Consider the following 21,079-nt stretch of genomic DNA (forward strand, 5'->3'; position numbering starts at 1 on the left):
ATTAGTCATCATTAGTCCCTTATATGTAGTATGTCCCTTTGACTTCTTTTGAGATTTTTCTCTTATCTTTGCATTAGCAGTTTGACTGTGATTTGCCTTGGGATAGCTTTCTTATTTATCCCGTTTGGCATTTATTGAGCTTCTTGGATCTGTAAGTTGATGTCTTACTCCGGTTTGGGGAAGTTTTGGCCTATTGTTTCTTCAGATATTTTTTGTGACCCATTTTTTTTCTCTCCAGTTACATGCCTTAGACTGCTAGATATTGTCACATACTTATCTGGGCTCCATTTTCTTCTTGAATATTTTTTTCAGATTGGATAATTTCTATTCATTGAACTTCAAGTTCACTGACTCTTTTTTTCCTGCCATCTTCTGCTGTTAAGCCTATGCAGTGAATTTTTCATTTTATTTCTTGTCAGCTCTAGAATTTCCATTTTGTTTTTAAAAATTTAATAAAACTTTTTTTTATTGTGGTAAGATACATATAATGTAAAACTCACCATCTTAACCATTTTTAAGTGTACAGTTCAGTGGTATTAAGTACATTCACGGTGCTGTGCAACCACCACCACCTCCATTTCTGGAACACTTCATCCTGCAAAACTGAAACTATATATTTGGCTCTTTTCTTTTTAATAGTTTCTATTTCTCTATTCTCCATTTATTCCTTATCTATATATTTTCCTTTAAATGCTGTCAAGTTCCTGTCTGCTAATTGCAACATATGGATCATTTTGTGTTGGTTTCTATAGATTGCTTTTTTCTTGAGTATGGGTCCCATTTTCTTATTCCTTAGCATGTCTAGTGATTTTTGATTGAACACTGGAAATTATGAATGATACATGATAGAGACTCTGGATTCTGTTATCTTCTGAAGAAGAATTTTTATCTTAGCAGGTAGTTAATATGGCAAGACTTAGGCTCTAAACTCATATCTCCCCTGCGTTAGCAGTAGTTCAGATCTCCACTCAGTTTTTTCATTTATCAGTTGCTGCTTTTTTGCTGGGCCCCTCAGGGTCTCTAGCCAAGAATTTGAGCATTTGCAGATTTGGGAGGTTTCACCCCTATGTGACTCCTTCCCTTCCAAGATTTCTTATTAACTTTCTGGCTGCCCTTCCAGCCCTGAACTCTATCCTCAGCCACCCTGAGGCATGCCTTAAAAGGGATTGGCATGTGCCCTTAGGCAAAAGGCTACAGATTTACAAATCTCACCAGGTGCAGTTCTTCTCTTTCAAGGGTGGACTCTTCGGTTTTCTGCCTGCTTTTGCTCATTCTCCAATGCCATCAAATAATTTTAAATATATTGTTGAAATTCGTCATTGTTAATTGTTATCTGTGGAAGGGTGGTATGTATGACCAAGCTACTTTGTCACTGCTGGAAGTCAGAAGCCAAGCAGTTACCTTTTGGGGTTTACATTCAGACACTTCCCTTGTCCTTGTGCCCAGCTGTGCTGTGGATGAAATAGGGCCTTTCCTCAGGCTTTTCCTGTTTTCAACTGAGGAGCAGAGAGGGCACAGGGAACCCTGTGGGAGTATCTTAGCTTGGGCTGCTTTAACAAAATACTACAGGCCGAATAGCGTAAACAACAGAAATTTATTTCTTATAGTTCTGGAGGCCAGAAGTCCAAGATTAAGGTGCCAACAGGGTTGGTTTCTGGTGAAACCTCTCCTTGGCTTGCAGATGGCGACCTTCTCGTCGTATACTCACACCGCCTTTTTTCCGTGTGCATGCACTCCCGGTGTGTCTTCCTCTTCTTGTAGGAACACAGTCCTGTTGGATCAGGGACCTATCCTCTTTTAACTTTAGGATGTCTTTTAACCTTAATTACCTCCCTAAGGGCTCTGTCTCCAAATACAGTCACATTGGGGATCAGGCTTCAACATATGAATTTTGATGGGAGATGTAGTTTCATCCTTAGCAGTGACTAATCTAGGCTCAGGATGGTGTGAGGGAGGTAGGGGAGGCAGAGCTGTGTTGTACAAATGGCATCAGGACACATTTAATCAGTCACCATGTAAATGCAGAATGCCTGCTCTGTTCTAGGCACAGCGTGAAGGGCAAGGGATTCAGTTATGGATAAGACTGGCCCTGTCCCTGCCCTCGTGGAGCTCGCAGCCTAGGGGGATAAAAAGACACATAGACAGTGATATTGCAGAGTGATGAAGTAGGGGACATATAGGGCTTCCTGGGAATGATGATGAAGGGTACCCAAATAAAGGTAAGGGGTCCGGGAAGCCTTACCTTTCTAAATTGAAACTTGGAGGATGAGTTAGGGATCAGCTGTGGAAAAAAAGTGCTTCAAGCCAAGCATAGGGAATGACAAATGTGCAAGTCTCCAGTGTTGAGAAGGGCATTCTGGAAGACAAAGTCCATTAGTGGAGCTGGGGGAACTGAGGAAGCGGAGGGGTGAGGGATAAAGTGAGAGGTGGGTTGGGGCCAGCTCACTTGTTGGATTGTAACTGCCTATCTTTCTAGAGGGTAAACTCCTTAAAGACAATAAATGAGTCTCCTTCAGCTTGGTGCCCTGTGCCTGGTAGTAAATGTTTGCAGGTGCCCTTTGTTACAGTTTGGAGGATGAGGTGGAAAGGTTGGGTGTGTGGGTGACCTCCTCCTTGGTAAGGCAGGTAAGTACCGGGAGGTTGCTGGCTGTCTCTGGCTGCGCCTTGCCTCTGTGTGCTGGGTCACGTGGTGTTTTCTTGTTGTCAGGCCTGGACAGTGAGTCCGTCTCCAGCAGCATCCGCTTCAGCAAGGCTTGCCTGAAGAATGTCTTCTCAGTCCTGCTCATCTTCATCTACCTGTTGCTCATGGCCGTGGCCGTCTTCCTGGTTTACCAGACCATCACGGACTTTCGTGAGAAACTCAAGCACCCTGTCATGTCTGTGTCCTACAAAGAGGTGGATCGCTATGATGCCCCAGGTAGAGCCTGCCCTGGACCAGGCATCCTCGACTGGCAGAAACTCCCTGAGCCGCCACTGTATTCCTAGCACAGTGCTGGGTACTATAGGCAGGGTGGAGGGTAGTCTAGGTGTAGGGTACACACCCAGAGAGCTGCTGACAGGACCCAGCAGAGTGTTTTATGTGCACAGCCTGGAATGGTTACTGCAGAACTGGGGTGGTCAAGGAAAGCTTTGCAGAGAGGTAGGATTTGAGCTGGGCTTTGGGAAGCACATAGGTAGGAAGAGAGTGTTTCTGGGAAGAGGATCAGCAGGAGTGAAGGGGAGTGTAGGGAGGCAGAGGGCCTCCCTAGAAAGGATGAGACTATCTTGGCTTGGGCCAGGGGTGAGGGGAAGTGAGAGTCAAGGCTGGACTGTGGGGTGGGGGGTGGCAGAGGAGGTAGGGCCACTCAGAGGTGGGCAGGGGCCCTGCCTGGAGAGGGGCTCCCAGGCCACACTGTGTATACCTCTCCCGCCCCATTGAGGTGTCTGGTCCCTGAGTGGGGAGTCACCTTTGTTCCAGACTGTGTGCTCTGGGTTGTGGGGCTAGCATTGGGCGCTTGGAGGCCATAGAGTGAACGGGGAGGCATGAGCTCTGCGGGCTCAGGCTCTGCCCACCCGGTATGTGCCAGCTGCTCTGTCGACAGGATGCCCCTGAGCGACCCTCAGGAGGGCCTGCTCACAGGGCAGAGCCAGCACAATCAGGTGTGCTGGTCATGGCTCGTCTGCCCATCTTTGCCCGTCTTGTGCTTGTCCCTCTTTATCTTTGGGTTCTACTTTCTGCGTCTGGTCTCTTGGTCTCGCAACTCTGTCTCTGATGCCATGTGCTACTCTCAGCATTTCTGCCCTTGAAGATGGAACAACTACAGTCAGCAGAGCCTTGAGCGAGGTGCCTGGGCTGGGGGAGAGGAAGGGGGTATTGGGATGCAACTCCCACATTGGAGCTCCCAATCATAGCAGAGGTGAGAGATGAAATGAGTTCTGGGAAATCCCACAGCTGAGCCTCCCAGCATTCTGCAGGTGGATGACGGGCCAGAGGGATGGTCACAGCTGGGCTCAGTCAAGGATCAAGGAAGGCTCCCTCAGAGTGTGCGGAGTGGGGCTTTGAGATGGAGCAGGTTTTAGTGTGGGCGTGGGGTGGGGGGCTGTATCCTAAGCCAGCGAGGGTCTTGCTGAGGAGGGGCTTGTGCCCTTCACTGGAGTAGGGCTTTCTGAGGGCAGAGATGCAACTCCCCACCCCTGTAAGCTTTTTCTTCTCCCTTCTCTGCAGTCACCCGGGGAGTCTAGAACATAGATCATTGGTGGGTGTGAGAGGATTTCAGGGGTGTGGTCAGGGACTGTAACCTCTGACATTTGCTTTTTTTTTTCCCTGTTTATGCCCCCAGGTATTGCCCTATATCCTGGTCAAGCCCAGTTGCTCAGCTGTAAGCACCATTACGAGGTCATTCCCCCTCTGACGAACCCTGGCCAGCCAGGTGACATGAATTGTACCACCCAGAGGATCAACTACACGGACCCTTTCTCCAATCAGACCATGGTAACTGTCTCCCAGAGCTGGCTCTGGGCAGTGTGCTCGGTTAGCCCCATACCCCACGGGCCCGAGTGTTCTTCCCAGGAGGCCTTCTCCCACTTACTGGGTGTGGGGCCTTGGTCCCCGAGTAGACATGTGGCTGTGCCAGGGGGACGTTTGGCTGCGGCTGGCTCGCCTGCATTCAGGGAGGACAGTGAGGCCTTCTTCCCTTGCCGAGTGATCCTCAGGGATCCCGACGGTGTGATGGGACCCTGTCCTTGATGGAGGAATGGCAAGGCTAAAGGGCAGGGCTGGTGTGGTGTAGCAAAGTGGGTCTCATACCTGACCCTTCACGGATTCACCAGGATAGTTTTTGAAAATACAGATTCCCAGGTTTCGTGTGAAGCAAATTAGATCATAATTCCTGAGGACAGGGCCTGGGCATCCATATTTTGAAATAAATACGGTAAAGTAAAGAAGGAGTGTTGGTCTGGGGACGAGGACTCCTGGGCCCTGGCTTGGCTCTGCTGTCACGCACAATAGTGCTCGGAATGATGACAGAGGGATCGGGCTCTGAGCGTCAGAGGAGCGGCACCTGCACAGGGTTTGAAGGCAGGGTAGGAATTTTGTATTAATTTACAGCTTATCTTTTCTCATCTCATATCCTTGCTTCAGAAAGGATTTAAAAGAGCTGCAATAGTTTTTCATGTCAAGAGGGAAGGAAAGGTTATCTAGGCAGAGGAAACTATGTACCAGGACCTAAAGAGACAGTATGTTGTGCTTGTGCCTCTGGACAAAATTGCAGTGCGGGCAAGGTGTTTCAGAGGGTCACAGTGATGGGAGTTGAAGCTGTGGACGGAGTAACAGCCAGATGGTAAAAGCACATGTGTTGTGCTGTGGAGCCAGACGTGCTCCTTTGGGTGACAGGGAGCTATTAGTGAGTTTCAGGATGAAACAACCCACTAAGAATTTTTTGTTAGTATGGCTTCCTCCTAAAATCCTGCTGAAACGATTCCTACTCCAGAATAGAATAGAATAGACCACGATAGAATGGAACAGATCTACAGATCTAGTCTATGCTGATCTATTCTGATATTCTGATCTATTTGATCTATTCTGATCTATTCTGATCAATTCTGATACTCTATTCTGATCTATTCGATTCTGATCTGTACTGATCTGATCTTATTCTATTCCGATTCTTCTAATTCTATTCCTATTTTAATTCTAATTTATTCCTGTTCTAATTCTATTCTAATTCCATTCCATTGTGTTCCATTCTGCTTAATTCTAATCCAATTCTAATTCTCATTCTATTCTAATTCTAATTCTCATTCTGTTGAATTTAATTATATTCCTATTCTAATTCTGATCCCATTCTAATTCTATTCCAATTCTAATCCTATTCCTGTTGTAGTTCTGATTCTGTTCAATTTAATGCTATTTCTATTCTAATTCTGCTATTTCTATTTCTATTCTATTTCTATAATTGTATTTCTAATTCTGCTGTTTCTATTCTAATCCTATTCCAGTTGTAGGCCTCATATTCTAATTTGATTCTAATTCTATTGTTTCTATACTAATTCTATTCCTATTCTAATACTGATTTTATTCTAATTCTAATCCTATTCCTGTTGTACTCCTATTCTAATTGTATTCCAATCCTAATTCTATTCTAATTCAATTCTACTTATAATTTAATTGTATTCCATCTCATTCCATTCCATCTCATTCCATTCTGTCCCATTCCATTCTATTCCATTCCATTCTATTCGGTTGTATTCTATTCTAATTCTGTCTTGTCACTGTGCTGTCCCCTGGGTGTTGTTGTGGTCCACAAGGTCAATTTGTGTACGCATGCCCATTCCTGAGAAGGTGAGCAGTGGAGGACATGCAGTTCCCTTTGAAGGATGACACAGAGTTGCATGAGTCACTTTTTCACACATTCTAGGACTTCATCACGTGGCTACAGCAGGGGCACTGTATTCAGCTGAAATCTGGGATTGGGAAGTGGTTCTGGTACTGAAGGAAGAAACAGATAATGGAAACTGGGACAGTTAGCATTCTCAGCTGCACACTTAAAATGTCAAGAAAGGTTGAAAAGAAATAGATGGACACAGATCTCTTGGAAGAATACTACAATAACCAGAAGTGGAGTGGCAGTATTAACATGAGTCAACAGGGAATTCCAGGTGCAAAGGGTTAAAAGAAGGCTGTTTAATATTGATAGGAGGTTCAACTCCACTCCTCTCCGCTAAGAAGAGTTAACAGTCATAAATCTTTATGTACAAAACAGCATGCCATTTGTATATTTTAAGCAAAACCTGTTAGTAATAAAGTCTGTCAGCACCTTAGAGTGTGACTTTAACACCTCTCTCAGAAATTTACAGATCAAATAGACAAAAAGTAATAAGGATAAGTAAGAATTAAATAGCACCATTAATAAATTTAGAGCATGTATGTATGTGTATGTGTGTGTGTGTACAACTTTGTACCTGACGGTATACTCTTTTCAAATGTCTGTAGAGCATTTATAAAAGTTGATGTAAAGATATTTTTTATCAGCTGGGTGTGGTGGCTCACACCTATAATCCTAGCACTTTGGGAGGCTGTGCCAGAGGATTGCTTGAGGCCAGGACTTTGAGACCAGCCTGAGCAACAGCGAGACCTCATCTCTACAAAAAAATAAAGGAAAAAAATTAGCCAGGCATGGCAGCGCACACCAGTAGTCCCAGCTACTCAAGAGGCTGAGGTAGGGGGATTGCTTGAGGCCAGGAGTTTTAAGGTTGCAGTGACCTATGATGACACCACTGCACTCTAGCCCAGGTAACAGAGTGACACCCTGTCTCAAAAAAAAAAAAAAAAAAAAAAAATATTTTTTTCTCAAATCCATAAATTCAGTTTTATCACAGAAGTCCCTATGGATTTTTTGTGTGGAACTCAACAAGCTAATTTCAAAGTACATTTAGAAGAGCACATGTACAAAAATATCCAAGACAGGGTAGGGAATGGAAGGAGTCGTATGGAGGGGACCTGCTTAGTAAGATATCAGAACAGTATAAAACCACAGGAATCAAAGCAGTACAGTACTGGCACAGAGATAGACAAATAAATTTGTGGATCATATGAGGGCCAGGAGCAGACATATATGTTAGTTTTCTACTTGAGTTTAGGATAAAGGAGAAAGGGGAAGGGACTTTAAAACCTCTGTTGTCTGGGGGTAAGAGTCAGAACTCTATTTCACACTGTTTACAAAACTTAAAGCCAGGTATATAGAATATCTAAATGTAAAAAAGACTAAAAAGTGCTATAAAGAAATATAGGAGAATATTGATACAATTTCAGCTTTCCTTAGCAAGCAAAGCCCAGAAGCCGTAAAGAAAAGGATTTATAGGTTTTACTATATTAAATTTAAAGCTTCCGTATAACAAATGACATTGGAAACAAAGTTAAAAGTAACAGACTGGAAGAAAAGATTAGCACATATAACAGATGAAAGTGATCATCGTTGGTAAATAAAGAGCTTCTCTAGTTGAACCAGTCAGTGAGAAGAGTGGACAGAGGATGAATTGCATTCGGCTCTGGTTTGGGCAGTGTGCTGAGAAAAGCCCCCAGGCTGAGCATGGGTCTGCACGCAGGCCTGCGCTTCTGGTCTGGCCAGCAGGGACTTGGAGGCTGCTGGGCGAGGAGCTGTGGGCTTTCCAGTCAGTGCTTCTGCCCGCAGACCCAGAGGCCTCTGTGTGTCTCAGGCGAGTGTGGAGAGGGACCACGCAGCTCTCTCGGACTGAGATTCTGTCCTTTGTCTCACTGCAGAAATCCGCCTTGATTGTCCAGGGGCCCCGGGAAGTGAAGAAGCGGGAGCTGGTCTTCCTCCAGTTCCGCCTGAACAAAAGTAGCGAGGACTTCAGCGCCATCGATTACCTCCTCTTCTCTTCTTTCCAGGAGTTCCTGCAAAGGTGGCCTTTCAGAGTTCACAGTGGGCTTGCTGTCTACTTCTTAAATCTTATTCCAGCCTTGCACTTGCCTAGGCTTGGGAAGTGGGGGTGAGGGCAGGGGCAGGGAAGCTGTGTTGCCAGGTGACCCACTGGCCCAGGAAAGGACCTCATGAGCTTGGCTGGTCCATTAAACCTCTCATAGTAATGAAGTTCAGCAAGTCTGGTGTGGAGGAGCATTCTGGCTCACCGTGCAGAGTGCTGGGTGGTTCTGGAAAGATCATTTGGTCTGGCCCTCAATGGGGCTGCCTTCAAATTGCAAGCCCCCTTGAGGGCAAGTCCCTGCCTGGTATCTTGGTTTCCCTTGTAGTGTGCATGGGAACCATGTTTTGCCCTTAGCAAGGCCTCAGTGTGTGTTTGCCATAAAAGCAGTTGACCCTTGAACAACTCGGGTGTTGGGGCACCGACCCCCGTGCAGTCGAAAATCTGCATATAACTTTGACTCCCCCAAAACTTAACTACTGATAGCCTACTATTGACAAGAAGCCTTACCAATAACATAAACAGTCGATTAACACGTTTTGTATGTTACATGAATTACATACTGCATTCTTACAATAAATTAAGCTAGAGAAAGTTATCAAGAAAGTCACAAGGAAGAGAAAATATATCTTCTATTAAGTGGAAGTGGATAATCATAAAGATCTTCATCCTCATCATCATCATGTTGAGTAGGCTGAGGAGGAGGAAGAGGAGGGGTCGTTCTTGCTGCGTCAGGGTGGTAGAGGCAGAAGAAAATCCATGTGAAAGTGGACCCACGCAGTTGAAACCTGTGTTGTTCAAGGGTCAGTGGTATCTTGAGTATGCTGACTGACCTTGGTCTTCGCTTATGTCGATAAATGTTCCCTGACCGTAAACAAGTTCCTGTCTGCTCCACACATTGCTGCTTCAGAGTCACACCGTGGTGCTGTCTCTGGAACCCAGAGTGCCTGTTAAGGGCAGGTGCATTTTCTGCATGCGCCTGAGCTGAGGGTGACTCAGTCCCAGCCAGATCCTACTGAGCCGAGAGGCTCCATTCAGAGTGAGCAGGGAGGCTGCTCCCCAGCTGAATAGGAAGCAAGCTCCATCCTTCCTCCCCTGGGGCTCAGAGCTTCTGCCTTAGCATTTTTCCACCCTTTCTGCCACCTAGAATTGCCTCTCCCTTATGTGTGCTTTGATATTGCTGCATCTGCATCACCGTGGGGTGTCTCATCTGGCTGAGACCTCCCCAAGGAATCCTGTTCCCCTCCCTGGGCCTTCCAGAGGGAGCTGACAGGCCAGTGGGGGCTTCCTCAGGCTGTTTAAGTCCAGAGTTCTCAGAGGAGCCAGGCACCGTGTTGTGGGGAGTATCTGCAAACGTCAGTGCCGACTGCTTTGGGAGCAGGTGGTAGAAGGATGAGGTGGGAGGGAGGAGGAATTCTCCCATTGTGAGCTTCAGGATCATGCTCCTGCCTTTAGGCTGGTGACAACTCCCCTTCCATTTGGAAACTGAATGGAAAGAAAGCAGGGATGGGCCTTGCTTTTGCTGGTGACTGACAAACAGCCCTGTTGAGACAACCAAAATTTGGAGAAGAAGCAGGGAGTGGGCAGCATCCTTGTTGTGCCAGCAAAGAAATCAGCTTGCAGTGGGGGCTGGAGTTTTGAGTCTGGCCGTGTTTGAATCCTGCTATCAGGCCTGAATTGACCTGGATCTTTCTTCTCTCTGTCCTCCAAGCCCAGACAGGGTAGGCTTCATGCAGGCCTGTGAGAGTGCCTATTCCAGCTGGAAGTTCTCTGGGGGCTTCCGCACCTGGGTCAAGATGTCACTGGTGAAGACCAAGGAAGAGGATGGGCGGGAAGCAGTGGAGTTCCGGCAGGAGGTAAGTGGCTCTGGGTTTGCTTGAAACTGCTGGTGACTTTTCCATACTTGAGTCTGGTGTAGAGGGAAGCTTTGCAGAAGAGAGGGTCCTTCAAGCAGGGTCTTAAGGGTGAGTAGACCTTGGCTAGGATGAGAGGGGACCCTGGCAGAGGGCTTCATATGCCATGCCAAGGAGCCTATGTTCTTCTGTAGGCAGTGCATATGCTGGCCAGTCCTCACAGAACCCACGTGCGGAGCAGAGATCACTGTGTCTTGCAGAGAGATTGGTGACTTGCCCAGCTGCATCTGATGTCCTGCATCCAGCAGCACTCTGAGAGCTGCTGGCAGCAGCATAGCAAATCTGTTATTTGCAGGGTAGACTAGACACAGTGGTTTCTTACTTTTTTTTTTCCCCCTGAGATGGGGCTTCTAGTCCAGACGCAGTAGTTTCTTAAGTGTCATGCACATGATGATCCATTGGGATGCTGGAGGAAAAGACCAGCTTTTTTTTGTATTTATTTTTATCTCATCCTTTTAACATTTCAATTTTTGAATGTGTAAAACGAGTATAACATTAGAACAGTAAGTATACATTATATATTGCCTATAAAGTTATAAATATATGGGGTGCATGCTCAAAACGTTTTTAGTAATGGGAAGTCTGATCAAAAAGCTTTCTGCCCACTGGCCTAGAAGCCAGGAGATATGCTAGGTGTCTCTTGCTGTGATGCCCGTGAGAGACGGCAAGGACCTTGGGAAAAGATCTGGCAGTGGGGATGGAGATGGGAGATTTTGACTGCCTCAGTAGAGCCGTGGGTAAGTCCCCAACAGAAGCAAGGCCCCTCCCTGCTTCTAAGGCTTCTCCCTAGGCAGTGGCTCTCTGCTCTCCTTCCAGATCCACACTGAGAGCCAGACCATCCTGTGCGTAAGTGGCCAGGTACAGCAGAGGAAGCGAGAGGAGACAGATGTGTTCTCTGACCCTCTGTTCCTCCTTGGAGGTGTTCCATTTCGGCTGGACTCCAAGGGTCAGCATTAGGAAAGATTGGAGTAGAAAGACCCACTCCAACCAACTGGACCGTCACTGGCCAGAAGTCATGCAGTAGTCCAGTTTGGGCCTGTCTTGGGTTAATCTTAAACTGCCCCTTCATGAGCTCTGGCTCCCAAGACTATTCTAGGCTGGATACTTTGGGGAAAGGCTCAAAGCCAGTTTTCTGCAAGGAGACAGGCTATTTTCTGTGTCTCAGGAGGTGACAACTCTCCTGGAGATAGCACCTTAAAATATTCTTTTGTAAGATAACTGTTATCTCCTAGATTTTTACTCAACACTTTGCTCCAAGAACTCCAAGTCCTTTCTCATCTGGCCGCACAATAGTTGAGAGAAAGGAGCCTAAGTGGGTTCACCTTACACTCAGGTGCAACCCCATCGACCCTGGCTTTCCGGCTAGCTCTGTGAGGTGAAACCAAAGGGGTGAAAACTCCAGCGAATCCATAAAATTGAGAAACATTTTATGCCTTTTGTTATTACCTAAATTGGAAGTCTTTTGGCAGTGTCATGAGCTCTTTTGAATAAAACTTAAATATTTTTTTAAATCAAGTTTTAGAGTTTAAAATGCTTTCACATAGATTATTTCATTTGATCCTCTCCCTACTGCAGTGAGATAGGCATTTTGTTCCCTTTTACCGGTGGCAAAGCTGAGGCTCAGATGACGGACACAAGCCTCTGGGTTGGGGCTGGCTTCTGCCTCTGTAACCTTTCCGCTCTCCATCACACCACTCAGCCTCTTCGGTAATTGATAACCAGATCTTGCCCAGCAAACCTGCTAAATATTTACAGAGAATGGTCAGCTGTGTGGATCTATGCAGCTATGCTTTGTCCCTGCAAACTTGAAGGGTTGAAATACCCAGCTCTTAAGATCAAGTATTTTAAAATTTGGGATTTTATTTTTTTACTTTTTTTTAAAATTTTTTTTGGAAACAGAGCCTTGCTCTGTCACCCCACCTAGAGTGCAGTGGCATCATGATAGCTCATTGCAACCTCAAACTCCTGGGCTCAAGCGATCCTCCTGCCTTAACCTCCTGAGTAGCTGGGACTACAGGCACACACCGCTATGCCCGGCATTTTTCTATTTTTTGTAGACACAGGGTCTTGCTCTTACCCGGGCTGGTTTCAAACTCCTGAGCTCAAGCAATCCTCCCACCTCGGCCTCCCAGAGAGCTAGGATTATAGACGTGAGCCACCACACCAGGCCTTTTTACTTTTAATTGTGATTTTGAGTATTGCATGGTAGTTTGAATATGGTTTAATTGTGATACCTAATGACAGATGTTGGGGACAATCTAAAACACCTTTTGTACATCCCAGATCCTATGTGTCTCCCCAAAGAACTATATAAACCAAGGTAAAGCCTTTGCTCTGATACAGTGTCAGGATCTTGTGTATATGAGATTTTTGGCACTCTCTCCCCTAAAAATGGTGTGAGGAGAGCCAAGGTCTGAGTTTCCCATCCTACTCTCCTTTCCTGGGGCCCAGGCAAGGGAGGGGCACACAGAGGTGGTAACACTGCTTTCTCTCTCTTTTTATGTCTAGACGAGTGTGGTTAACTACATTGACCAGAGGCCAGCTGCCGAAAAAAGTGCTCAGTTGTTTTTTGTGGTCTTTGAATGGAAAGATCCTTTCATCCAGAAAGTCCAAGATGTGAGTATTATTTAAGATTATGAGAACAAACTCCCTGCCCTGAAGCAGTTTTGGCTCATTCTTGCATCCTGGTAAGTCTACCTGTCCTCATCTCTCATAGCATGAATCGAATCAGTTTGTAATCTACATTTATGACATTGATGTTATGTATACTTTGTGTTTAATCGATCTTGTTTTCATCACTAGACTACTGTCTCTTTGACGGAGGGGACTTTGTTATTTTGTTCACCATAATTTATCTGGTATCTAACAGAGTGCTTAGTAATATTACTGCTCAGTAATATTCATTGACTAGAGTAGAAAACGTTAAGTCACTATATAGATTACTGCCATTGGGAGTCATTCTTTTTTAATGTTTCTTCGTAGGAAAGGTATTTGTGGTAAGTCAGAGCAGAAAGATGTAAATAATTGACAAAGCATCAATGCCAAATTCTTTTTTTAATTGATACATAATTGTACACATTTATGGGGCACACGTGATTATTTTGATACAGGCATACAAGTATAATGATCAAATTAGTAACTGGGATATGCATCATCTCAAACATTTATTATTTGTGTTAGAAACATTCCAAATCTTCTCATCTAGATATTTTGAAATATACAATAAATTCTTGTTATAATAGTCACCCTACTGTACTATCTAATATCATAACTTATTTCTTCTATTTAACTGTATTTTTGTACCCATTAACTAACTTTTCTTTATTTCCTTCTTCCCGCTAACCTTCCCAGCCTCTGTAATTCTACTCATCACCTCCATGAGATCAATTTTTTTTTTTAGCTCCTATGTAATGCGTGAGACCATGCAATTTTTGTCTTTCTGTGCCTGGCTACACTTAACATAATGACCTCCAGTTTCATCCATGTTGCTGCAAATGACAGAATTTCATTTGTTTTTATGGTTGAATGGTATTCTACAGTGTGTATATGCCTTGTAGTGTGTATATGCCATGTTTTCTTTATCCATTAATCTGTTGATGGATGCTTTGGTTGATTCCTATTGTGAATAGTGCTGCAGTAAACATGGGGGTGCAGATATCCCTTTGATATACTTGTTTCCTTCCTTTCGGATATATTCCATATGTGTATGTATATATCTAGATCATATGGTAGTTCTGTTTTTAGCTTGTTGAGGAATCTCCATACTGTTTTTCCATAGTGGCTGTACTAATTTACATTGCCAACAACAGTGTATGAGAGTTCCTCTTTCTCCACATCCTCGCCAGCATCTATTACTTTCTGTCTTTTTGGTAATAGCCATTTTAACTGGGTAAGAGAATATTTCATTGTGGTTTTGATTTGCATTTCCCTGATGATTAGTGCTGTTGAGCATTTTTTCATAAACTTGTTGGTGTATTTGTATGTATTCTTTTTTTAAGACTATTTAAGTGCAGTAATGAGAAGAGGGGATACAGTAGAACAAGGAATTTGATCTATAACTGTGACTGTGAATAATCAGTTGAGATGACTCACTACCTTCGACCAGCCTGTATTCTTTTGAGAAATGTTTATTCAGATCTTTTGCCCATTTTTAATTGGATTATTATCTTTTTTCTATTGAATTATTTGAGTTACTTATATATTCTGATTAGTAATCCCTTGTCAGATGGATACTTTGCAGACATTTCCTCCCGTTCTGTACGTTGCCTCGCCACTTTGTTAATTGTTTTCTTTGCTGCACAGGAGCTTTTTAGCTTGATGTAATCCCATTGTCTGTTTTTGCTTTTGTGGCCTGTGCTTTTGAGGTCTACCCCAAAAAATCTTTGCCCAGACCAGTGTCCTCAAGCGTTTCCCCAATGTTTTTTTCCTAGTAGTTTCAAAGTTTCAGGTCTTAGATCCATTTTAATTTGGTTTTTGTATATGGTAAGAGAGAGGAGTCTAGTCTCATTCTTCTGCATATAGTCATCCAGTATTCCCAGCGCCATTTATTGAAGAGACTCTTTTCCCAATGCATGTTCTTGGTACCTTTGTCAAAAATGAGTTGGTTGTACGTAATGAATTTATTTCTGGGTTCTCTAGTCTGTTCCATTGGTCTATATGTCTGTTCTTATGCCAGTACCATGCTACTTTGGTTATTATGCCTTTGTAGTTTATTTTGAAGTCAAGTAGTGTGATGCCTCCAGTTTTGTTCTTTTTGCTCAGGATTGCTTTGGCTATTCAGGATCTTTTGTGGTTCCACATGAAATTTAGGATTATTTTTTTCTATTTCTGTAAAGAATGTTATTGGTATTTTGACAGGGATTGCACTGAATCTGTAGATCACTTTGGGTAGTGTGGACATCCTACCTAAACCATGAGCATATGATGTCTTTCCAGTTTTTGTGTCCTTTTCAATTTCTTTCATCTGTGTTTTATAGTTTTCATTGTAGAGATTCTTTCACTTCTTTGGTTAAATTTATTCCTAGATATTTTATATTTTTTGTAGCTATTGTAAATGGGACTGCTGTCTTGATTTCTTTTTTCAGATTGTTCGCTATTGGTATATGGAAATGCTACTGATTTTTGTATGTTGATTTTGTATCCTGCTACTTTACTGAATTTGTTTATCAGTTCTAACCAATTTTTGGTAGAGTCTTAAGGTTTTTCTAAATATAAGATTATGTCATCTGCAAACAGGGCTAATGTGACTTCTTCCTTTCCAATTTGGATACCCTTTATCTCTTTCTCCTAATTGCTCTAGCTAGGACTTCCAGTACTATGTTGAATAAAAGTGATGAGAGTGGGCATCCTTATCTTGTTCCAGATCTTAGAGGAAAGGCTTTCAATTTTCCCCATTGAATATGACGTTAACTATGGGTTTGTCATAGATGGCCTTTATTGTTTTGAGGTATGTTCCTTCTGTATCCAGTTTGTTGAGAGTTTTATCATGAATGGATACTGAATTTTATCAAATGCTTTTTCAGCATCTATTGAAATGATCACATGGTTTATGTCATTGATTCTGTTAATGTGATATACCATGTTTGTTGATTTGCATATGTTGAAACATTCTTGCAATCCTGGGATGAATCCTACTTGATCATGGTGAATGATCTTTTTAATATATTATTGAATTTGGTTTGCTAGTATTTTATTGAAGACTTTTACATCTGTGTTTATCAGAGATATTGGCCAGTAGTTATTTTTCTGTTGTTGTGTCTTTGGTTTTGGTATAAAGGTAATGCTGGCCTTGTGGAATGAGTGTGAGTATTTCCTCCTCTTCAATTTTTGGAATAGTTTGAATAGACTTGCTGTTAGTTTTTCTTTAAACATTTGGTAGAATTCAGCAGTGAAGCCATCAGGTCCTGAGCTTTCCTTTGATGGGAGACTTTATTACTGCTTTGATTTTGTTATTCATATTGGTCTGTTCAGGTTTTCTACTTCATGGTTCAATCTTGGTAGGTTTTTTGTGTCCAGGAATTTATCCATTTCTTCGATGTTTTCCAGTTTCTTGGTGTATATTGGTTCATAATAGTCTCTAAGGATTCTTGTATTTCTGTGGTATCAGTTATAATGGCTCCATTTTTGTCTCTGATTTTATTTGGATCTTCTCTTTTTTTCTTAGTCTAGCTTAAAGGTTTGTTGATTATCTTCAAAAAAAAAACTTTTCATTTTTGTATCTGAATTTCATTTATTTCTGCTCAGATCATTATTTCTCCTGCTAATTTTGGGTTTGGTTCTTGCTTTTCTAGTTCCTTGAGGTGTATCATTAGGTGGTTTATTTGAAGTTTTTCTGCCTTTTCGGTGTAAGCATTTATTGTCATAAACTTCTACTGCTTTGACTGCATCCTATAGGTTTGGTACATTGTTTCCATTTTCATTTGTTTCAAGAAATTTTTAAAATTCCTTCTTAATTTCATTGACCCGTTGGATGTTCAGGAACATGTTATTTAATTTCCATGTATTTGTACAGTTTCCAAAGTTGCTCTTGTTATTTACTTCCAGTTTTATTACATTGTGGTCAGAAAAGATACTTGGTATGATTTTGGTTTTTTAAAATTTGTTTAGACTTTTTTGTGGCCTAACATGTGGTCTATCCTGGAGAATGTTCCATGTACTGCTAAGAAGAATGTATATTCTGTAGCAGCTGGATGAAATGTGCTATAAGTGTCAATTAGGTCCATTTTATCTAGAGTATAGTTTAATTGTGATGGTTCTTTGTCGATAGTCTGTCTAGATGATCTGTGCCTTGTTGCAAGTGGGATGTTGAAGTCACCTACTGTTGTATTATAATCTATCTCTCCCTTTAGATCTAGTAATAGATATATCTATCTTGATATATTTGGGTGCATATATATTTACAGTTATATCTTCTTTTGAATTGACCTCTTTATCATTATATGATGACCTTCTTTGTCTTTTATATTTTTTTTTTTTTTTTTGAGACAGGGTCTCACTATGTCCCCCAGCCTGGAGTGCAGTGGCGTGATCATAGCTTACTACATGCAGCCTTGCACTTGAACTGCTCAAGCAGTCCTGCCTCAGTCTTTCAAATAGCTAGGACACAGGCGCATACCACCACACTTGAATATTTTTTTATTTTCTGTAGAGACGAGGTCTTGCTGTGTTGACCAGGCTGGTCTTGGTATCCTTGCCTCAAGCAATCCTCTCTGCCACCTCAGCCTCCCAAAGTGCTGGGATTACAGGTGTGAGCCACCATACCTGGCCTCGTTTTACAGTTTTTGACTTGAAGTCCATTTTATCTGGTGTTAAGTATAGCTACTTTTGGGGGTGGTTATATTTGCATGGAATGTCTTTTTCCATCCCTTCACTTTAGTCTTTGTGTGTCTATAGGCAACAAACAATTGGGTCTTGTTTTTGTATCCAATTAACGACTGTCTTTTAATTGTAGAATTTAGTCCAGTTACATTCAGTGTTATTATTGACAGGTAAGTACTACTGCCATTTTGTTGCTTGTTCTGAGGTTTTGTAACTTCTCTCTCTCTTCCTTTTTTACTCTTCCTTTGTGGCTAAGCGATTTTCTCAGGTAGTATGTTTTAATTCCTTGCTTTTTATTTTTAGTGTATCTGTCATAAGTTTTTGCTTTGTGGTGACCATGAGGCTTACAAAAAATATTTTAGAGTTATAACAAGTTATTTTAAACTGATGACAACTTAACTTTGAAAAGAAACAAAGTTAACTCCATCTCCCACATTTAGACATTTTTGTTGTCTAAATTTGTATCTTTTTATGTTGCGTATCTCTCAAATTGTCAGTTATTATTTTTGATAGATTTTTTTTGTCTTCATATTAAAGATATGAGTGGTTTACACACCACAGTTACAATAGTAGAGTATTCTAAATTTGTGTACTAGCTTTTACCAGTGAGTTTTACACTTTAGGTGATTTCTTGTTGCATGTTAGTGTCCTTTTCTTTCATTTCTTGTAAGACAGTCTGGTAGTGATGAATTCCCTCAGATTTTGTTTGAGAGTCTTTATTTCTCCTTCATGTTGGAAGGATGGCTTTCCTGGTTATAGAATTCTTGGTGGAAAGTGGTTTTCTCCGAACATATCATCACGTTCACTCCTGGCTTGTAAGGTTTCCGCTGAGAAGTCTGCTGCCAGACATATTGGAGCTCCTTTATATGTTATTTGCTTGTTTCCTTTACTGCTTTTAGTATCCACTCTTTGACAGTTTGATTATTATACACCTTGGGGTAGTCTTATTTGAGCCGAACTTACTTGGTGTTTTCTGACCTTCTTGGACCTGGATATTCATATCCTTCTCTAAGTTTGGAAAGTTCTCTGCTATTTCTTTGAATAATCTTTCTACTTCTGTCTCTTTCACCATTCCCTCTTTAAGGCAAATGATTCTTAGATTTGCCCTTTGGAGGCTATTTTCCAGATCTCATAGTGTTCTTCATTCTTTTTTCTTTGTTCTCTTTTGACTGTATTTTCAAATAGCCTGTCTTTGAGCTCACTAATCCTTCCTTCTCCTCGATCATTTTTCAGTTCATTAATTTCATTTCTCACCCCCAGGATTTCTGTTTGATTTTTTTTTATTATTCCAATCTCTTTGTTAAATTTCAAGTTCCTTGAGTTTCCTCAAAACAGCTATTTTTGAATTCCTTGAAAGGTCACACATCTGTCTTTCCAAGGTTGGTCAATGACACCTTATTTAGTGTGTTTGGTGAGGTCATGTTTCCCTGAATGTTCTTGGTATTTGAGGAAATTTATTTGTCTGGGGATTGAAAAATTATGTATTTATTCCAGTCTTTGCTGTCTGGCCTTGTTTGTATCCGGCCACCTTCAGAGGGCTTTCCATAAATTAAAAGGGGACTGATCCATGAGTTCCCTAAGTGTGTGATCACAACAGCCATTGCAGCATGCGAGGGCACCCTAAGCCCAGCTATGCTGGGACTCTCCTGAACACCTGTAGATACCCAGTCCTGATGGAGTTGGGGAGGGTCAGGGAAGAGTTTGAAACTAAGGTAACTATGAGATGGGACGAAAACAAGAGTAACTGACTTTCTTATGGATTGGATATTTTTAGGGAAATTTACCTCAAAGCAATGTCACTGATTATTGGATTAGGCCACAAATTAAAACTCAGTATTGAAAATCTTATTCGTGCAGAGCTTTTTTAAAAAACCAGTTTCTTTCAGAATCACTTTATTATAGGTGGGGGGAGGAGGGGGAGTATTTTTCTCCTCAAACTGAGCTATGGGCATTGAAAGTATAGTCTGAAATGTAGAGTTATAACAATTTCAGAACCCAGGTGTTTTTCTTATAGCCGTAATAATTTAGGAAGGGCTCTTGACAATAACACTAGTATCACTTAAGAATCAAGATTGAAGCAAACTATTAATCCTGTGTGTGTTTCTCTTTCACAGATAATCACTGCCAATCCTTGGAACACAATTGCCCTTCTCTGTGGGGCCTTCTTGGCATTATTTAAAGCAGCAGAATTTGCCAAACTGAGTGTGAAATGGATGATGAAAATTAGAAAGAGATACCTTAAAAGAAGAGGTCAGGCAACGAACCACATAAGCTGAAGTCACCTTGCGTTATTCATGGAACTGCCCACGTTAATGGAAGCTCTTACCACTTCCACTTTGATAAACTGAGCTACCAGCAATCCTGTACTCACTTGAAGAAATGGGGCCTTGCTGGGAGGAAGAGCAACTTCTAACCTGGCCCAAAAAGAGGCTGTTTAGAGCCTAACAGAAAAGATCCAATGGGTAACCTAAAAGTTATTTAAGTGTTTAAATTATTAGTAATCATTTTAAAGAGCTGTCCAGTGACTTGTGAATAGGGTTTGTGGAAGATGCCTTTCTTCCCATTTGGTTCATTGTATAGTTAAGCTCTACAGGATAATTAAGGTTCTACTTTTTACCTTAGGTTTTCCCCTGAGGTTTCTGAAATGGACAGAAGAGAGTGTAATTTTCTTTTTCCAAAAAACCCTTAACTATCAAGATATGCGGGTCATGCTTTGGAACCTATGCACTGTACACAAAGAAAGGTAAAACTCTTATGACTTTGGCATCACTTGCCATTGATATTATCTAGCCTCTGAAAAGCTCTCTCATTTGTTAAATATTACATGAGACTTTAAAAACTAGTAATTAAATGTCTTATGTCCCGACTAGCCACCTACTTGTCTGGCTAGAATATTTGTTGATACAAGTATGAGGTTAGAGTCATTAGCACTCAAAAGCATTGGGATGGATGTACATAGTAGATGCCCACTCAGTGTATTTTGATGATTTCATTAACAGGTAAATAAAAGTTAGATTAATAGAAAAGGAATGAGTGTGCCAGGATGAATATCTGCTAAATCAGCAGGCACCAATACGCTTTGATTCTGTGACCTCCAAAAACAAAAGGTAGCGTGAGTCTGGATTCCCAGGATGGATGGATCCGGCTCCTGAGGTATGTCCTAACTGCTTCCAGGGAAGGGTAGGTTGGGCGTGGCGATCGATGGTGGGTGGCCAGGAACAGTAACATACCATGCCCCATGAATAAGTCTTTATCATGTCCTTCAAAACCACCTGGCTGAGAAAGGGGCCCTCAGTATGACCCTCAAAGCTTTCAGCCTAGCTTTTGACAGAAATGAGTACTTATAAAAAGCCCTCTAGCTATTTCTCACATTGACTGAGTTAAGGTTATAAAAATGGTTTCCAGAGTTTTAAATTATTTACATGCCCAGT

At 42.2% G+C, this 21,079-nt stretch overlaps 1 protein-coding gene across 1 annotated transcript in view; it reads left to right on the plus strand.

Annotated features, from left to right (window-relative positions):
* Positions 1-20,678, plus strand: part of TMEM206 (transmembrane protein 206) — a 35,005-nt gene extending 14,327 nt beyond the window's left edge. Inside the window, exons 3-8 of the mRNA XM_012638362.1 lie at positions 2,708-2,917; positions 4,320-4,471; positions 8,258-8,400; positions 10,130-10,274; positions 12,840-12,947; positions 19,763-20,678. Coding sequence (XP_012493816.1) covers positions 2,708-2,917; positions 4,320-4,471; positions 8,258-8,400; positions 10,130-10,274; positions 12,840-12,947; positions 19,763-19,924 — 920 coding nt within the window. The 3' untranslated portion in view covers positions 19,925-20,678. The remainder of the gene's footprint in view (positions 1-2,707; positions 2,918-4,319; positions 4,472-8,257; positions 8,401-10,129; positions 10,275-12,839; positions 12,948-19,762) is intronic.
* The last annotated feature ends 401 nt before the right edge of the window (positions 20,679-21,079 follow it).

The sequence above is a fragment of the Propithecus coquereli genome, unplaced genomic scaffold (genome assembly GCF_000956105.1).
Source record: "Propithecus coquereli isolate 6110/MARCELLA unplaced genomic scaffold, Pcoq_1.0 Scaffold129, whole genome shotgun sequence".
Classification (NCBI taxonomy): Eukaryota; Metazoa; Chordata; class Mammalia; order Primates; family Indriidae; genus Propithecus; species Propithecus coquereli.